General features: G+C 42.7%; 1 protein-coding gene across 2 annotated transcripts in view; it reads right to left on the bottom strand.

Annotated features, from left to right (window-relative positions):
- Positions 1-2,548: 2,548 nt before the first annotated feature.
- The window catches only part of znf385c (zinc finger protein 385C), a 139,324-nt gene continuing 121,424 nt past the window's right edge, over positions 2,549-20,448 (bottom strand). For both annotated transcript variants that reach the window (XM_058653599.1, XM_058653600.1), the window contains 6 exons: positions 17,734-17,953; positions 11,451-11,819; positions 11,128-11,315; positions 9,335-9,433; positions 7,539-7,628; positions 2,549-5,943 (listed from right to left, as the gene is read on the bottom strand). In XM_058653599.1, the coding sequence (XP_058509582.1) occupies positions 5,713-5,943; positions 7,539-7,628; positions 9,335-9,433; positions 11,128-11,315; positions 11,451-11,819; positions 17,734-17,953 (1,197 nt within the window). In that variant the 3' untranslated portion in view covers positions 2,549-5,712. The remainder of the gene's footprint in view (positions 5,944-7,538; positions 7,629-9,334; positions 9,434-11,127; positions 11,316-11,450; positions 11,820-17,733; positions 17,954-20,448) is intronic.

Here is a 20,448-nt window from a genome sequence, read left to right as displayed (position 1 = left end):
TCCGCAAATTGAGGAGAAAAAATGGCTGAAAATTACCGAAGCATTAACCGTATGTTCGGCGTGCCAAAATTCTCATTTACGAATTGTTGTACAAGCTTAAAAAAAAAAAGAAAGAAGGTCAGACACAATCAGAGACGTTCCAGTGGAGGAGATGATCTGGTATTTCCACAGGGGTGTGATGACTGTAGAGGTTAATGCAAGTTAATGAGAAAACCTCAAGTGGAACATTTATGAAATAATATTGTGCTCTCTCTTAGTTTCCCCAGAGGGTGCTATCGTGTAAAAAAAAAAAAAAATCTCATTTCAATCAGGTTCTTTTTAATGACTAAACTGACCCAGTGCTCTGACGTTACATTTGAACTATGACTTTACACACGGATGGTAATTTTATGTCCCTCGGAAAGATACTCCTGTTAGTTGTCAACATGCTCCCTCTGTCAGAGCCTTTTTTGTGTAATGGCCACGTTTGCGTTGAACCTTTAACAGAAAAAGAGAAAAATGTGAAATCATGGGAGCATGACAGAAACAAGGCCATTAATCACTTTTCCCTTGTGATTTATGATCAACCTTCTTCCTCTAAACTACACTGACCACAGAAGAGAGATTTCCACTTGTTTGTCACAGTAACAGCAGGGCAACAAGGCGATGTCCTTGTGTTGCTCCCAGTAATACTTTTTCACTGTTGTATGACAGCGTGTCTCATGAGTGCAACTGAGCATCAAGCTCTCCCAGGAGGCCTGGGAAATAGATAACCTTATACCATCCCTTGTTTTTTTCTTTTTTCTTTGTGTGTGTGTGTAGACAAAAAAGAAATAGACTTCAACCCCATAAGCTGCAGCATTGACCCTCTTTTCACGGTTCCCATCACGGAGCGCCAGAATATCAAAACAATTCCACACAGCAGTGAACACAAGAGTTTAAATGGCAGTGCCACCTTTATTCTCCGTGTTATCACATTTCCCCCTCCTCCCTTCTGTAGGATGGAAATATCAGCTGCCCTTAAGCCATCAGTTACGTCAAATGTTAGTTGTCATGCTGGCTGCCCACGAGCATCTGAGACAGATCATTTGTCCTGAAGGCACAGGGTGATTTAATCTGGGATAAGTCAAGCTGAAGGCGTCCTGAACCGTGCAAAAATGGAATCCAATAGTTTCTTGCTTAGAGTTTATGCTAAAACCACTATGCGTGTCTGTGCTTCGGAGAAGTTGACCCATTTGTCTCCCACCAGTCCACAATCTAAGTTCAATAAAGGGCTAAATAAAGACAAAGTAGAAGCAGACGAACAGACGTATTTATTTCTGTGAAACTAGCTCACCTCTTTATACACTTTTTTTTTACGTTTTTATTGATACGTAAAGGGTGTAGTCACATTTTGGCAGGGCCTGACGAAAAGTGACTGCACCCTGTAACTCTTGATTGGTAGGGGTTACATTCTCTGTCTTTAGGGCAGGGCCTGCCGAAAAGTTAATAAAAACACCAGCCAAAATGTCCTCACAAGATCAGAATGTCCTCACAAAGATAGGTTTGTTTAACTATTAGTACACACAGCCTAACCACTGCAGCTGGAGATAAGAGAGTCACCTTCTCCTCTGGGAGTGATCAGATAAGATAAAAGAGGAAACACCAGTGTCACAGCTTAGCAAGGTCATCGTGTCCTTCTGTCGAAATCACCAGCTTTTGTTTGTAACTCCCGGGGATCCGATGGCTTTCCTTTGACTGGCACCACAGGAGGCGCTGGACTTGATCTGATCGGATGTTGATCTTATCTGCTGTTTACGCAAAGCATGGGCTGGTGAAATGACCCGAGGCGCTGCGAGAAAATCATCTAACGGGCTCCAGTTGAACTGGAAAATTAATACAAACACGATTATCGGATGTGATAAGATGAAAGCGCAGAGTCACACTTGATCAGGGACAGGCGCTCCTCTTATACTAAAGATATTTAAGGCATCTGTTTCATGACAAAATGGTGTTCCACATTCCAAGAGGACTCATTGCTTGGTAACAAATCTAATCCACAGTAAAATAGTGCCAGTCCTTGGAGAATCAACCAAAGGTGAAGACAATTAATGCCTTTAAACCACATCAGCAACCCAGGCACTTCCCCATTTCCTTTTTACCTCAGTAGCTTATCTACACTATGTTCTTGTCACAAATTGTTTCACGAAATAGCTGGAAAACCGGCTGTGATTTGCCACATGAACAGATGCTGCGATGCAGAGAAGTGACCTGCAGCAGACCCGCACACCGCAAACCCCACAACAACATGCATTGTGTCTTCTTCTTTTTTTAAGAATATGAAAGCAGGACATTTGCTGACTCAGAGAAAGCGCTCGGCTTTAATGAACTGATTAAAAACGAGTACGTTGTGTGAGGCGCGTCTTCATGAATCATTCATGTTTGTCACTTTGTTTATTCATTAGTTAACGTCTTCCTGAATTCCCTGTTGTTTTCCAACCCACGCACATATTGTTTCTTCTCAAATATCAGACGACGATTCCGGCTCACGGTGCTCAAACAGACACAGACAGACAAAATAAAAGCCTTTTTACAAGTTCTAAAAGCTTTATTTTCCAAAATCCATCACTTGTCCTCTCTAATGTACAGCACTGTAAGTTTTTTTTTGTGTGTGTCAAACCATCCATGTGTACAGTGTTTCCTGCTCTCTCTCGAGCTGTGGAGGGATACCCTGAATGGATGGTCATGTTAGCATTTGCTCAACCTGTCACCCCTGAGAAGGCCTGGCTAATGTGACTTTAGGATGTTTTCTTAAAAAAAAGAAGAAGAAATAATGCTATTATTAATTCAGACACCATCAACGAGGAAGGAAAATAAAAAGCTGAAAAAGAAAAGTTTTAAATATTTTCTCGTAGACTTTTAAAAAACATATTTGTAAAACCATGTAAATAAACAAAAGGAAAACAAACAGAAAGCACTTTTTTCTCCCTTTCCCTGTATGTCATAAGGAGTTCATAATAACATAATCTACTCTTGTCTATGATAGTTCATCGTGATACAGATAACATTAACATCTCTGATAAAAATCTTCTATAGTTACTCTATGATTTCTACATATAATTTGCCTTCTCTAGATTCTCTAGTTGAAGAAAAGTCTCGCTTCTTTAGGTCTCGGAGTTCCCGACGAGTGATCGATCGAACAAACAAACAAACAAACCGAACAGTGACGTTTAAAGGCTGGCTGGTTCACTGAGTAGTGTGACTGGGGAGAATCACATCAGTATGGCGATCGCTTACCGAGAAAAAGACTGAGGGGCTTCCTTTAAACAGAAACGCACGTATGATGATGATGATGAAACAAATACAAATACAAATTGCGTGGCAATTACGGGGCTTTCACGACAGATGGCACTGCTGCATCACAGACAACGACACGTACTGCACAATGACAAATGCATAGGGTTTGTTCCATTACTGTAATTTACGACGATTTGGTACGAGCGGTGACAGATGGGAAAGATGGGGAGGATGCGTGCGCTCCACGTCCTTATGAGACCTTCCCAGCAGTCCATTTTGGCAGACGGTGCACTGACATCCACATGGCGAGAGGGTGAGAGGGTGAGTGAGAGAGTGAGGGGGGAGAGACAGCACAAAGAGCCTCAACAGCAAAATGACAGTTGACGTTGCACTTGTGACACTTGTCCCAAACACTCCTCGTCTCGCTTGACGCGCTGTTGTTCTGCTCAGTAGAAGTTGTACAGAAGTTATCACAAAAAAAGCAAAGTAGCAATGTCATGTGACACTGAAGACACTTTCTCTCTCTCTCTCTCTCTCTCTCTCAGCTACCACTCTGCTCATAAGCTCTTTAAACGGTCAAAACATGTGAAGGTGAGCGTCGAGCATCAAGGGCAGCACCATCAGCACCATCAGCACCATCAGGACAGCACGTCGTTCCAAATGACCTGACAATTCAGAGTGGACCCTTGGCTACGTTTGAAAAGTACACATACATTATCATTATTATTGTTATTATTATTATTATTATTACAAGTGTAGACGACGATAAAGCCACAGACGCACCGAGAACACAGTATAAACATAAAACATACCAAATGTATTGCTTTAAATGTCTTAGTCGTGGATAAACTAAAAAGGAAAAAAAAAAAAGTGATCATTCTCACCTGATTGTTCATTTTTCTTTCACACTGTAATTGGCATGTGTTTGTAAAAACATACATCTGGAGCATAAAAAGGTGAACATCAACACCATTTCCATTGCTTCTCTAAGTAAATCAGTTTAAGGTGCTTTTTTTAATGTGGTTGCCATGGCACTGTTCTTTTCTCCCTCCCACGCAGTATGCAGACACTGCAATGGGATGTCAATCAAGTGGCCTGCTGGCTGAGCAGCCTCCCCACCCACTGCCATCCAAAACTTTTCACAAAGCTCTGAAATCCCATTATCTCTTCAAGTTATCCGCTGTGTTTTCCTCAAGTGTGTGTGTGTGTGTGTGTGTGTATGTTGTGGTGGGGGGTGTTCCTAATCATCTCGTGCTGAGATAACGTCAGAGAAAATCAAGGGCAGCAGCGAGGTGATGACGGCAGGGTGAAAGAAGCGGGGAGAAAAAAAGACAAAGAGCAGTCACAGGGGGATGGGGAGAGGTGATGCAGTGTTAACACATCCAGAGCTGCACAAATGTTTTCATGCTTCAAGCTTTTTTTCGGGGGGGGGGGGGGGGGTCGGCGGGGCCACCACCGATGCACTGCTCCCGACCGATGCACTGGAGCAAAAAGTTTGAAGATTTGCAAATTGAAACAAAGTCAAGTTGACAAGTTGACCTTTTCTGGTCCTTAATGAGTGCGTAAACCTGGTGGATACAGAAAAGGAAAATCATGACTGTGTCTGTGACTCAGAAAGGATGAAAGAAGGAAAAGAGTGGGAGACGTCTTTCTCAGGGCTCGGGGGAAACTTACAGAGAAGGCTGGGGCTACAAAACGGTGCGTAAGCATATGGCTATACAGTATGCAGTTAAAGATCCACATACCATCCACAAAGAAGACACACAATATGTGTCCTTTACAGTTTTTTTGTTTTTTTTTTAAAGAGAAGCAGTGCTTGTTGTAACAAGTTGTTTGATAATGCTCATATCTGGGATTATTTCCAGATTATCCTGCGAGTTTGTATCAACAAACGCGTGGCTTGTCCAGTTGTACAGAAGTAAACAGTTTCAGCTCAGGTAACGACCCACGTACGGTGTGATGAATGATCTCCTAGCCTTTTTTTTTTAATTAACCCGGCCCAAAACCAATAAGTTAAAAACATTGTTGAAAGAGCATCAAGTAAAGGGACCTTATTTTGTGGCAACCACACTAAACATACAACTAGACTATATTTGTTCTCTAATAAATTACACGTTTATATCGATAATCCAAACCATGTCGACCCATGAAATGGCTATAAAAGTGACCTCTGTCTCTGTGCGCCAGTCACTGCCTGGAGGCCTGTGTTGCTCTGTAGGTCACGATCAGAGGAGCAGAAAGAAGGCATGACAGGGGATCTTGGCCTTTACGATAGGAACAGCTCTTTTGGGCCTCATGGCCGACCGAGCATCAGGACTTGTGCACTGTTTCCATCTTAAGTCAGGCGTGCTGCATAGTTTGTGTGTGGCCTTTTCACGTGGGTCACACTTAAGTCGGGCCTGGGGTTCGGGTAAGGGGACAAGGGGGAGGAGTTCAAACTGGATATGGGTTAAGTCTTTAGTAAGGGGAGAAGATGAAGGGTGTGTGTGTGGCCCGCAGTGGCCCCGGGGCAGGCCGAAACAGTGCGGGGCTCAGGAAGGGGGTCTGGATGAAGGTGGTGGTGCCCACTGGGTGGCGCAGGGCCAGTGGGTTAGTTGCCAATGTGCACAGAGTTGGCGAGGTGAGGGGACTAGGCAGGAAGCCAGTTGTCAAGCTCTTGGTCAGCTGCTTCTGCAAGGCCAGTTTGGTCTGGAGAAGACAGGAGGGTGGAGTGGTGAGAAGTGAGAGAAGAACATAGTGATGGTGCAGCATGTTTACAGGGCAAACATGTCTCCCAAACTCACGGCTAGAGGTCGACCAATGTGGTTTTTTATGGTAACTCTGAGCAGCCGATGACCGATAACTGCTATATATTTAGCTGATTTCCTGTTTTTTCTTTTTACTGACAACAAATAATACAATACTTCAGTAAGTGCAGTAATGCTCTGTCTCTCCAGTGTACACTGCAGTGCAATTATATACAGTATTTTCAATAAAAAAACATCAACTAAACACTAAATTTGTGAAACAGGCAACCAAAAAACTAAAAAAAAAAACTAACTTTTAGAAGAAAAAGTAAACTTTTAGTAACTTGGAAACTAAACTTTCCTAATCCCAATCATTCAAACGGATGAATCGGTCTACCTCTACTCATGGCACTTGTTTGCACACATAGCTGCGTTAGAGGAATACACATTCATACTGAATCAGACAGAAGTGGATTCCTGAGTGCTTGTTGCATGATCACTCATCAGACACACAGTATATATACATATAGACATATATATATATAATAGGCTGTATAGACACACATCAGGGCTTAAAGGGTTAAATGACACTCCAAAGCTCTGTGATATTAAAAGAATAGTTCAGATTTTTGTTCCTTCTTTTTTTTAAAGGGAAATGCCAAAATCACTGGATCATGCACAGCTCAGATGAGATTTGTATCGAACCAAACGTTCATAAACTTTGTCTAAAAAAACAACAACATTCCAACAAATTACACAGCTCTGGTGTCTTAGAAATCAATACTCACCCCCTGTAAACCCCAAAGTTGGGTTTAATGGTGAGAACAGAGTGATAAATAGAGCACTTTTGTGTCACACACTCTATTAGCTCCCTGAGGCATATTAACAAATGTATGGGTACGACTGAAATGGTTAGACGTTTAGTAAACAGTAATATGTTTACTACTCTATTTAATCTCTAGCCATAAACTATTGGTTTAAGGCTTATGAGTGAATGATGAAGAAACCTTAACACTGGAATATTTGTAATACTGCTATTAAAGGAAATTAGATTGTAATAATATCCCAGCCCTAACTTACCATAAATATGTCTTTTATAATTCAATTAATGTTTAATAGACTTAATGTAAACCAAAGTCAGTCTGCTGTGGGGAAAGACACAGAATAAATATTACAAATGTTCAGTTTTGTTTATGAACAACCATTGTTTGTCTTCTTTTAGCCTGACATGGTTGGCTCTAAATGTTTGGCTGCTGCTGCTGAAGAGAGGACAAAAAGCGGATTAACGTTTCTTGCTGAAAGTCACACTGCAAGTCATATTTAACTCCTCTTCGAAATCGTTGGTGTACAGGCTCGCACATTTGATGCTCAAATACTTGTAAAAAAAAGAAAAGGGAATATAATACATCGCCTGCATGGCAACAAAGAAAATCTGAACCATCCCTTTAATATAAAGATGTTTTTTTTCTTCTTTATCTCTGCTCAGTCCCCCCCTGACCCTGGTCAGGCCTAAAGTTCTCGCCCTCCGATCGAACCCCAGACTCAGCCTCCACTGACCTGCGGGGAGAGGGAGGCGAGGTTGTACTGGCTGAACGTTTTCTTCATGGCCGACACAGCCACGCCTGCATAGCCACTCCATCTCACGTTCTGTAGGATGGAGGAGTAAGAGGAGGAGGTGCAGGGGGAGGAGATGGGGAGGTGTGTATATGACAGAAGGAGAGAAGTGATTAATCTGGAGTGCTGATTCAGGCTGCTGTTGTCAGAGCTGGTCAATGGGGGACTATTTTAGACCTGTCTCAAGGGAAGCGGACTCATAGAGTACAACCCGTGTGCTTAACCTTTTTGACAGTACAGACAAATAAGCATGCTGCCTCACCAAGACACACACGCCACTGAGATCTGTGTGTGTGTGTGTGTGTGTGTGTGTGACTACTACAACTCTGCAGAAGGGGTCAAACCAGTTAAGTGTCTCGAAAAGTACATTTAAAATGCATTCATTTATAAGATAGACTGAATTGATTCCAGTTATGACACATTACACAACATTTTTCAGCAGAAGAGAATTATATTTAAGGGTCACACTTTTTTACATTACATGTCATTTAGCAGACGCTTTTATCCAAAGCGACTTACAATAAGTGCATTTAAACATTTGGGTACAAAAAAGAGCTAGAAGTAAGTAAGTGCTAGTCATAAGTGCGATGTATAAGTAAGTGCTCTCTTAAATAAATGTTTTACGTCCTCGTTGTCGTCTTAGTCGAGGTAGAATCGTAAGAAATGTGTTTTTAGTCGGCGGCTGTCTGGATGTCGATGGGGAGCTCGTTCCACCATTTGGGAGCTAGGACAGCGAACAGGAAGCTACAGGAAGCTTTCTGCATACACATGTGTGGAAAGGTCCTCTAGAGTCTGTGAGATGTAAATTTCATCATCCACTCATTTATGTGTTTGTCTGCGTGAACCCTACACAGACAAATGCGTACACACCTCTAGCTTGAAGCACAAACGCAACACTTTGCGGTCCAGTTGGTGGCGCGCTCTTGTCTTGGTCAAAAGACTCATCGAAAAAGACGGTAACCATGGAAACTTGCTTGAGGTCATTAGAGGAAGTCCACTAGTACCCACACAGCAGTCGCGATTGCGTGTGCTATACTAAACGTGTGCTAGGACGTGTCACTAGTTTGTTCCGAATCAGCTGTTTATCACGGATGACGGATCACCTTACGTGATTTTCATATTCCCGAAGCAGCCTCCGCATTAAAACCACTTGAAACTCAGCTTCTACTGTTCTCTATTTTTCACCGCAGTGAGCTCGACCGTGATTAGACAAATGCGTCAAAAACATCACTCCCAGGGAAGCTCAGCTTCTCTGGGTGTCAGTGGAGCAGTGGGCGGACGCTTCTGCATGATGATTGGAGGAACTGTCTGGGCAGAAACATACACGACAGCCTCGGTCCTGTGTGGATTTTACACAGTAAATAAAAACACTACTTTTCAGTGTTACATAATTATCACGTTTCCTTGCTCGAGTTGTTGGTTTGCAGAACTGCCGAAGAACTCAGCACTCAAACAATACAAAGAAATACAAATGAGGCTGATTTACGGATTATGGAACGCGAGTCCACGTGTGGAATGTTGGACTGATGCGGACCCTCATTTAAGTATGAAGGGAACGCAGGGTTTTATGCACATGTGGAAATGTGATGCGGTCAGTATGACTCTTCATGGCTCTACGTATGAATGGAACTGCAGGCGGCTCTTCGCAGTATGTATGACTTGGCCCTTTCTCATGTGCGTGTGCGTACACAGTTGCATGCCAGTGTTTTGTCCGTCAGTGTCTTTATGCTACGACTTACCGCTAAGCTTGAGCTTGGCTGGCTCTTGGTGTGGGGGGTGAATTTGGGTTTGGGTGGTTTTCCGGCCAGCCGATCCTTGTGCCTTCTGCTATTCATGTGCTGCCGACACCAGCGGAAAAGAAACAACATTGTTACGAGCTGACAAGCATCTGTTGTTGCACACTGGAACACCTTTAAATGTTTGATTGTGAGTGAAGTGCACAGAAACTACATCACTCTCTACCACTGACACAGTATCTAGTGCTTTCGATGCATTACTATGAGGCAGATATATATATATATATATATATATATACATACAGTATATATATATGTATATATATATGTGCATATATATATATATATATATATACATATATATATATATATATATATATACATATATCCTTCTGGGCTTTAAATATAAATGCATTTAAGGCATGAAGGCACAAAAACAGCCTGGGCGCTCACACACGCCGACACAACCTGTATCTGTCTCTCAAATGTAGTATTTACTGAACATGAAAAGAAGAGAAATGACTTCCCAAACCTTGTCTGATGCCAATGTAACGAGAAAATTAAATACAGGAGGCATTAATAGTTTGCAATAATGAGTGGCAAATAAATCCCCGCTCAGTGAAGAGCTTTGCAGTCACTTTTAGCGTGAGATGATATCTGTGTAATGTGGAAAAATAGCCCCGCTGGTTAAATGGCCTCTGCAATCACAACCTGGCTTCACTCATGCGGCTGTAAATTGAACGGCTGCTTTTATTTAAGTGCACACAACCAATCCTCAATCAATTTAATGTTAAAAAATGGTCTCTTGGATGAACTTAACGGTGTTTAAAATAACATCATTTCTGCCGGGATTTATAATTGAGACATTACAGATCATTCTGGGCTAAGTTCAGTGTGTAATATCTGTGCAAAGCCTGGATAATCACTATGTATGTGCAGGCAGTTGTGCTTTCTGATTAATTCCGTGGCCACATCCTCTGCCTGTGGAGGTGAGGTAATTATATGCATCATTTTCCGCCACTGTCTGATGTGATCTGGCCTGAGAGCTTTCCCCTGCACAGTCAACAGTGCCAGTGATCAGGTGAGCGACACTCTCCCTTAGTAAAGGCTGAACAAATCTGCAGGACTTCTTCCAGCTGCCGCTTTCCTCCTCCTCATCTATCATATAATGCAACACATCACGGCTGAGGATTCTCAGAGTCGTCGTGCTTGTTTTCGTTCCTTCAACTCATCTTCTGTGGCGCTTACATTTAATAAGTCACCCATTAGGGTTGATACACTGCCACTGGACATTACTGTGCATTTCTTTATCCACTCCCAAACCAGCTATGATGTGTGTGAAATGACTCCACATACTATTCTTTCTACCAAATCTTACATCTTAAAACTGGACAGTCTCTGTTTTACAATAGAACACGACTTCATCCACACTGTACATCATTGTTAAGTCTAAACATCTGACGTCCAAAATGAAAAAAAAAAAAAAAATATATAAAACAAAAATGGCTTTCAATGAAAAACTGGACTGCTCCACTTGCACCAACTTAGACAGAGTGAATCACTAAAGCAATGAAGCTCAAGGTAGCGTTTCGACAAGAAGATAAGGAGAGGAAATATACAGAAATATGGGCAACTAATGTCACAATAAGGGATAGAAAAGACAAGCAAGAACTTAGGCTGTAGCTATAATTGTGCATACTTGTTTCCATCAATATTGGAAATGATATGGACGTGTGAAACGACACTGCGATAAAAAACATGTAGTTATAATGTGTGTGTACAAAAGTTATTTTTACCTGGCTCAGCTGGGTCTCAGAGTTCACACAGATTTCACACACTTCACACTGGAAGTTCTTGCTGGGCACCCCGACACTGCCTTTGCTGCCAAGTCGCTTGCTCTTACACCCAGCACGAGCTGCCACCACCTTCCCTCTGCGTCGGGGCAGAACACTGTGACCTTCCAGCATCAGTTTGTGCTTTGTACCTGGTGGAGAAAAGCAAAGAGTTGACAGGTCTTTTGTGGCTGAAAATGAAAATTATCCAACGCCTCCCATTCCTAACCCCCCCCCAACCAATCATCAATTACAGGAGGAAAAAGCCTTCAAAGAAAAATTTGTACCACTATTATGTGCTTCCATTTGGGAGACGGAGTTGACTGTCACTTTACAAACAGGACAATGGAGGTGAGCTTTGCTTTTCTTGGGCTCCTTGTCCTCATCTGTAAGTGGCTCTCCATTTGTGCTCGATGTGTCTGCATGGCTGCCTGACTCAGCTGTCAGGCCTGTGGCCTCAGCGGCCTCTGGTACTTCTGTGGCGCTGGTGTCTGAGGCAGTTTCAAAGAGCTGTGAGGAAGGTGAAATCTCAGGAGGGGAAAGGGTGACCAACTCAACCGAGGAAACATCTGATACTGGCGTCAGCATCACTGAACTCCGAGGACTCTCGTCGATTTTCACCTCCAAGTTGGCTGGTTCCGGATCACTCTTAAGACCTGGGTGAAAAGAGAGAATATGGTAGAACATCAACCAAGAGTGGCTCACTGAAAACTAGCTTGTTACTTTACCCCACGGAATAGGAGTGAAGTATTGTTTTTAGTGGCTCTGTGTGTCTGTCTGTCTGTCTGACTGTGTTTCTGCACTTGCACTCGCTAATATGACCAACAGAGGCCGACAGAGGCGTGTTGCGTGAATGGGATGAAGTCTGCCATCTCTGATTGCATTGTTATGTCTGTGAAGGTTCTTAGTCATCCAGGTCATATATATAGTCATCTACAATAGACTTGACTGATATTAGTCAAGTTTCATGATGTTTCACCTCTCATCCAAGAGGCTTCTCCAGTTCTGACAGAACAGGTATTTAGCCTCTGAACGTGAAAGGTTTCCAGCCTTCAGAGACTAAATACCCGTGCTTTCCTCTTGGATGAAAGGCGAAACATCCTTAAAGTTAACTCAAGCAAGTCTAGTTTCCTAATGAAACACATATATATATATATATATATATATATATATATATATATATATATATAGTGTAGTACAGTATATAAAGTAGTCCTCAAGTCAGTAGTCCACTATGGTGCACTTGCGCTTTGATGGGGTGCAAAGATAGTCTTCAAATAATGTTTTTCTCTTTCAAAAAAATTGTTATCATATATATATATATATATATATATATATATATAAATAATAACACTCAATATAAACAAACCCATTGAGTTCCAAGCCACAACAAAAGTCACATGAGTCCTATCCCCTTCACCCCATTGTCCTCCCAAGAGAGACACACTTCACCCGAGAGAACTGTGTGCGACACTCACTGAATGTCTCTATTTCACTTTGTTCACTTTCTCCCTGAACACACACACACACACAGACACAGACACAGACACACACACCCCTCCTCAAAGCAACTGGGCTCCATTGATTTTCCCTTTTGCGTCCCAGAGTAAATTCATTATTGGAGATAAGGGTGTTCCTTTCTCATTCCCCTAAAGAAAAAGAGCCTATATACGAGCAAGATTAGAGCGTCCCCTCGCTGTAATGAGAGTGACCCCTGAGGAATTTGCACTGCTCTGTTGGTGGAGCAGAGGCTGGTATGATCCCGAGCTTACGTGAAAGATAGGGCCACCTGAGAAGTCCCCGGAGGAGAGTGATACTCATCTGTGGAGTTAGTAGGAATCTTACAGAGGAAGACGTGGAGGCTGCTGGAAACCAAAGACCTCTAGAAATCAAACTGCTTGCGATATAAAGCACCTCTTTTAGTCGAGTGGAGAAGCACTCCAGATATCCATGTAAGGTGATTTTCTATTTTAATTAAAATAGTAACAGAACAGCAACAACAAAAACCAGTAGTTAATCATCCAATAAAATTCACTTATTTATACAGCTGCACTACTCGGAAATACTACTAGGACATTTTCTATCTCAGAAAACTTCGTAATTTACTTAATTATTAAATAAGTTAATAAGTTATTTATCGTCTTTGGATTTTTGATTGTTGTTCAGACTCAAACATTCATCTCAAGATGACACCGTTTTTGCATTTTGCTGATGATATGACTCATCAGGCAATAGTGAAAAATAATAGATGGATTTATAATCTTTGAGCAGGGACGTTGCACATAGATAGTCAAGAGGATATTTTTCCCGTAGAGTCTCTGGACTCATACTAAAAACAGAGCCTGTACCACCTGCCACCATCTTGTCATCAACAGTTGTCACAGTTGTTGATTGCAGCTCTGATAGGAAGCTGTGAATACAGCTGTCCCCCCCCCCCCCCCCCCCAATTAAACATTACATGAAAATCAAGACTATCCTGCCCTAGCATCTTCTCTGATAACAGAGACCTCACCTTACACTGGCAACTAACGGAGTGGAGATACATTACATAAAACGATAGATGTTGTGATCGATGTTATGCATGCAATCATCAGTTTAATCCATGACCAAACAGTCCAATTAAACCTGACAGGCTTTTAGAGTGTAAACACATCTGAGGAGATCTCAATCCAGCAGACCGATCCTCTGGGAACTTCACCCGCAGCCAAACAACAAACGAACGCTGGAGTCATTACACACACACACACACACACACACACACACACAGACGGGCGCTGATCGAACGCAGCCTCAGCAGCATAAACAACTTCCTGGAGGGAAAATATCATTGCTTTAAATCATCATTAGTGCGATGACAGACAGAGTTCCCACAACGGCCCGAGTCAATCAGAGATGGAGGTGATTGATGCTTGTTGCGACTGATGCAGGTCCTCTGTCTGTCTGCTCTGTCACTTACCCGCTCACTCCGTCCCTTCTTTGCTCGGACATTTTTATAATCATCGATCTTTGTGTGATAAATCCTTTTCCTACTCATTCCCGTCTGCCCTCCTTTACAAAGGATTTTGAGGTACCATGTAAAAAAGTAAAGGCTGTCTTACTTGTACGTTTGCAAAGCACATTTCCCATTGCAAGCTTATCTCTTAGAAATTACAGTACTTACACAATTAAATAGCATTCTCAGTTATGTTTCTTAAAATTAAATATTTTATGAACCAAAACTACATGATTCTTTCATATGTCTATAAATCATACGCATGCTTTCGCCAATTCATGGAAATAAAAGTGACAATAAACACAGCCCATGGCCGAGCGGAAGGGAATTGGGCTTGTAACCATGTGGTTGTCGGTTCAAATCCCTGCCAGGTCGAGAGCTGGGGCACCCCTGAGTAAGGTAGCCAATGAATAATGTTGTTTTTCTTGGAATGGTTGGTCTAAACAACAGAGTATTCTCATTGGTGTAGAGGTTGTGCTCCTACTTTAAAGCTCTTGTGTGTATGGCCTTGTCACAATGCTATTGAACTTGAATATTTAAGTTTATCTGGTATATTCCAGCAGCAAGAAGACCTGGGTTCGCGACCCGGTCGGAACAAGGTTCTTTCTGGGTTCTCCAGCGTCTTCCCACAGTCCAAAGACAATCATCCCTTGTTCTCATGAACCAAGTTAAAGGATGTATGTGAAGTGAATGGTAGCTGCTCCTTCATCAGTAAGGTTTTTAATTAATGAAGAGGCTGACCTTGTGTCTCCAGGGGGAGTTTGTTTATTCCGTGCCCCGCAGACTGACTGGTGGCACATACCGACAGGTGTGTTATTGGCTCTTAATGGCAGACAGTGTGAGCGTTGCCGTCAGACAACTCCCCGCCAGCTTTTTAGTTTCATGGCAGACATAACTCATTTCATAGAGTGTTAATTTGGAACACTTTTCCATTACAGGTTGGCATTGTCGTACATGCTACCACTGGCTCGCACTGCTGCTTTTCAATTTCACATCAGGACAATCACACAATTGGGCTTATTAAAGAGTGTTCCTCCTCACAAAATTGTCGCGGGCCTGCAAAAATTATTCACAGCATAAAAATCTCGGAGTGACTTATGTATTTTCTCTCTCTTCACTGACCCCTCCTTCCTCACGTTCCCTCTCTCTCTTATTCCCTCTCCTCCCCGTCTGCCTACTTCATTCATTTCGTCTTATCTTCCATTTTCAGCTCATCATCTCATTTAGTCCGCCGCTAGTTCCCTCTTTCAGGGCTCTCCTTTGCAACAGCGAAATATTGAAATGAGATTTGATGAGAGCGTTATCAGACTCCCAGTCTTTTGTCCACTTTCTCCTTTCTGAAGGAGACTCTTAATGCTCAAGGGGGAAAAAAGTGTGCATGTGTGTGTGTGTGAATCCACACTCATATGTCTATGAGGGAAGATAAAGTACAACCTGTCTCCATCTTCTCCCCCCAAACCTTTACATCTCTTCTCTGATATTTCAACTAGCATCCAAGAGCATTTTGAAATTCTATTCAGATAGCGATCCTCTCCAGGGCAGGGGGAAGTGGGGAGGGGGAGATAAAGTAGGAAGGAATACTTTTTTTTGTCGCAGATGTCACCTTGGATGTATAAATGAAAAGTGTGGACCCAGATGAGTGCAACATGAGAAGGTGAATGGGCTCACTCTGCAGTGACATCGGCCATTTGCTCTGAGCTTGGGTTGCAGGCCCGGAAAAGTGTGCTGAAAGTAAAACCATTGCACTGGGTTTTTCTTTATCATGAGTCCAAGTGTCTTTTTACAGCAGAAATGCAAAAACATTTCCACTTTTTGCAAAAGAAGACGACGCTTTTTCAACTCTCAGTTTGACAGCCACTTAGGTGAAAACACACACCAATATTCACCCTCAAATCTCTTCCACTGAGAGGTGCAATGCTGCCCTCTACAGTTCAAAATAAGGATGAGTCAATACGATAAAGAAAGATCCAGTTCAATCCAACAATCCTACATATCGCATGCTTCACTGTGCACAGACTGTGAAAATGTAAATAAAAATCAGCAAGAGCATGTTGAGGGCTGATTATTTCTACTTTATAGAAGAATAATATTTGTAATACAGATGGAGAATTATATCTTTGAAACGGCACAAATGAGTTATTAACAGTTTCATTAGTTTGTGATATTGGTATAGATAATTGAGCTTGTGATATGGGTCGATATCGGTCACAAATAAGTGGTATCGTGCCATCCCTAGTTCAAAGTTCTTTATTACAGTTCTTCTCATCCTCTCGTCTCCTCAGTTTCGTTGCAGTTCAAAGATCTTCTTTGCCACAGTTTAACAATTTTATTCTCCTTCATTTTCATCCTCATTCTTTTATTCTCATCCTCCTTCCTTGATCCTTCTGGATTCTTCTCAAAGCTCCCCTCATCTCCATTCCATTGTTCTTCTTCTAATAATAATTTCCAGCAGACTGTACAGCGAGAGGTGTGATGCTGCCCTCCACAGCTCAAAGCTCTTAAACACAGTTTAAGGTTCTTCATCACCATTCAAAGTTATTCCATGCAGCTCAAAGTTCTCCATCCAAGTGCTCCCCATTGCCCCCATCCTCTCAAAGTTCACACATATGTCCTTCAACGCTCCTTTCCCTTGTTGTTCAATATCAGCACAGTCCTCACTGCCTCAATGGGAGAGAAGGTGACGATTCCTCTCAATAGTGACTTCACCATGAAAAATAAAGCATGCTTCATTGTCCTTGGATGACCACACTTTCACAGACATTCTGGATGTTTTCCAAAAGATTTTCAGATCACTGGCTAATCCACAAAGCCCCAGTCTCTGTCTGGGTTAGAACTACCTTGTCCCTTCTCTTTAACTTCATTGAAAACCCACTTATTTCTATCAGAAGGCTGCAGACAGCGGTAAGGCCGGCTGTTCTGTTTCATCTCCCACTCCTCTTGCCGCTGTCTCACTGCATTATCTTTACAGACACTAACACATTCATCCTCAACCAGTGCTGCATGTCACACAGACCCTGGCTCTGTACTCACCCTGTCTGAGACAGAAAAAAAGAGCGCAGGAGGGAGAAATAAGTAGGAAACCATCCCACTGAGGTTACAGGACGATTTCAACTAGCCCTTTTATTTACACAGCGTCTCTTGCTCTCAGACATCCCACAATCCCCCAGCTTTGGAGTGTCACCATTCATTACAAGGCAGAGGGACAGAGAGTCAGGTCAGATAAGTTTTTGGGGGTATGATGTGGGTGAAAAGTGCTGAGGTTTGACTACACAGTATAAGACAGAGGTAACAGGAGGGAGAAGCAGTGAAGGAAAAGGTGAACAGAAGACCTAATCCCAAAGTGTAGGGCAATGAAGCGGAGGGACAGAGATAAGTGAGGCAAAGACATGGAGGAGGAGGACGGAAGGAGTCAATGATGTGAGGACAGGACTGGTGGAGAGGTTATGGACAGATGAAATGGAGTAGAAGGTGGAATTAGAGGAACCAAAGCATGATAGAATGATCATCAAGTGGATGGAGAGATGCAGAGGACAATCTCTCGTTGATGCTTTCTTTTCCATTTCTGTCTCTTTATGTACCTGTTCCCTCCACTAAGCTCGTATCCATGAGGGCGGGGAGAGCCACCTCGATCGTTGACGCCTTGCTCCTGTCCCGGTCCCGGTCTCGGTCTCTGTCTCGGTCTCTTTCTCTCCCGGTGCACGAGGCCTCGCCAGTTCGTCGCTGCCTGTTTTTCTGGGCCTCTATGGCTTTGAGTTTCCGTGCGTGCTTGTGGCCCTTATAGTGGGCTTCTGCTTGGTTCTGCAGAGGGAAAAAAAATGAGAGAAAACATGGATTTAGGGGGGGGGACAAGCAGAAATGACTCATTGCATTATCTGCTGGTAAAGGGACTGGAGCCCACGTGCAGGAAATGTTAAAATGCATGCTTGAATATTCGCTCTCTTGCAGGCATGCACAGACTGCAAGGAGGCGAGTCTGTTTCCTCCTGATAACAGCGTTTGCCACATTGGGAGGCCAGAGGTATAATTGCATGTGTAATGTGTAACAAGAAAGAGGATCCCATCTCCACAACCGCGCTATTGATTTGCACCGTCAGAGTCGGCCACTGGAAATCACAGGACACGTGTGAATGTGCACAGCCAGTGACACACAAACTCGCACACACATGACTCAGATGCGGAACACATTTTTGATTGAGTGTGACGCAGAAATAAACACTCCAGTTCCCCCCACCGAGCGCATCGCGATTCACCTTCACATTTTCATCATTCTCACGGTCCTGCGCTCAATCCGAGAACAAAGCTCCCGTTGTCAGAGCAAGCACTGGTACAAAGACATGGTAGAGAAATCAATACAGAGATTACTCATTTAAAGTTAATACAATCTCTAGGGATTAGTTCTCATCAGCTCTTGGTCGAGGGGAGGAGAAGCAGAGTGTGTGCACAGGGGGAAAATATACCTAATCACTAATTTGCACAAAAAATAGTGGGATATACTGAAAACAGATAAGAAATAGATTTTTCTTTCTGTATGTTTTGACAAGAGAATGCAAGGTAAGGTTCGGTCAATCCACCAGGCGCTCTCATCCATGTTTACCGCCTCCAGAAATGAATCGGGCAAATCCTCAGACACCAAAAGAACTCCAGTAAAGATACTTTCTTTGCTTTGAAGGACTCCTGAGTGAGGACTAAATACACTGGGAAGTGACAAAGAGACTCGCAAACACTGAGAGCCTTTCACATTAGGAGCAAAATGTGGATTTCTCTGTGCAATAAGTAATAAAAACAACGCTTATTGGGCTGCATTAGCAATATGAGGCTACTGGTTTCCATGACTTCCGAGGACATAACATTTGACTTCCATTTATTTCCTGCAGACTCTAACCATAACTTCTACTTCCATACAACATGTCTTCACCTTAAATTGTAATAATTTACATTATGAATGACCATAATGTGTCTGTGTCCCCACAACATGAGTAATACCTGAAACACACATGCTGTAGCTATTCCTCCCAGGACACAGCACTGACTTTCGTTTTTTTTATTCAGACACACAAAGCATTATCCCAACCTGAACCATAACTAGTTATCCCTCTTATGACCATCATGATATTCAGGCCATCTGGATTTATTTTGATTTTATGGCTGTAGAATTGTCAAAACATGTTAAATGAGTGAGTGCTTCTGCGACCTTTTTCCAAGATAACTTTCACTTTTGATATCTTACAGTTATTCAACCGTTTAGGAATGACGGTACTGAGAAGCTGACACGCTGGTGAATCTTGTCTGTGATCGGACAGTCGTTCCGTAATGGCAAGTACAGTCAGTCAGTCATCATCTACCGCTTTATCCTCCACCAGAGGGTCGCGGGGGGTGCTGTGCCAATCTCAGCTACATCGGGCGATAGGCGGGGTACACCCTGGACAGTTCGCCAGTCCATCGCAGGGCCACACACAGATAGAGACAAACAACCATTCACTCTCACACTCACTCCTATGGTCAATTTAGAGTGTCCAATTTACCTAATCCCCACATTGCATGTTTTTGGACTGTGGGAGGAAGCCGGAGAACCCGGAGAAAACCCACGCACACACGGGCAAGTACAGTGCCCTTCAAAAATGGGTCAGTTTAAAGAAAAGGTGCTATCTACCAAGTTGTGTATCAGATCCAGATGCAGATAAATACCTAGAAATAAAAGCTGAAATGTTCATCTTTTGTCTCATATTCATCTTTTGATGTCAAACCCAAATGTATTCAGTCTATGGTCTAACAGTCTAAAAAAAATAAAGGAATTGGCCTCACTGTTCCAATACTTTTGGAGGGCACTGTATATGGACGCAAAGTTCTATTTGTCTGCTCTCCAGCATCCATCCACCAATCTTCTACTGCTTTATCCTCCACATAAGGGTCTGGCAAAAGGAGGGGTCACACCCTGGACAAGTTGCCAGTTGATAGTTTTCAGGTGGTCTATGAGTTATGGTAAGGCAGGATGGTAACAGAAGGGTTAATACCAAACCCTAACCTCAACCTCACCACAATTCAAATATTGGACTATAAGAGCCAGACAGGGTAACGGATACAAGAACACGAACACACACACACACCAGTCTGGTGGTCTATGTAAACACCAGCATTCAGGAATTAAACATGTAGACGCTAAGCCAGTGTTGTGATGTACTGTAGCCGAGGCCTATAAATAATGTTGCTTTAAAAGCATCTGCAAGAACAAAATACTCTGTGACTCATCTGCCACGTTAAGGCTTCAGTGATTAGTGTGATGTGACAAATTCAGCC

The sequence above is a fragment of the Solea solea genome, chromosome 16 (genome assembly GCF_958295425.1).
Source record: "Solea solea chromosome 16, fSolSol10.1, whole genome shotgun sequence".
NCBI lineage: Eukaryota > Metazoa > Chordata > Actinopteri > Pleuronectiformes > Soleidae > Solea > Solea solea.
This window is presented reverse-complemented; position numbering and strand designations above follow the sequence as displayed.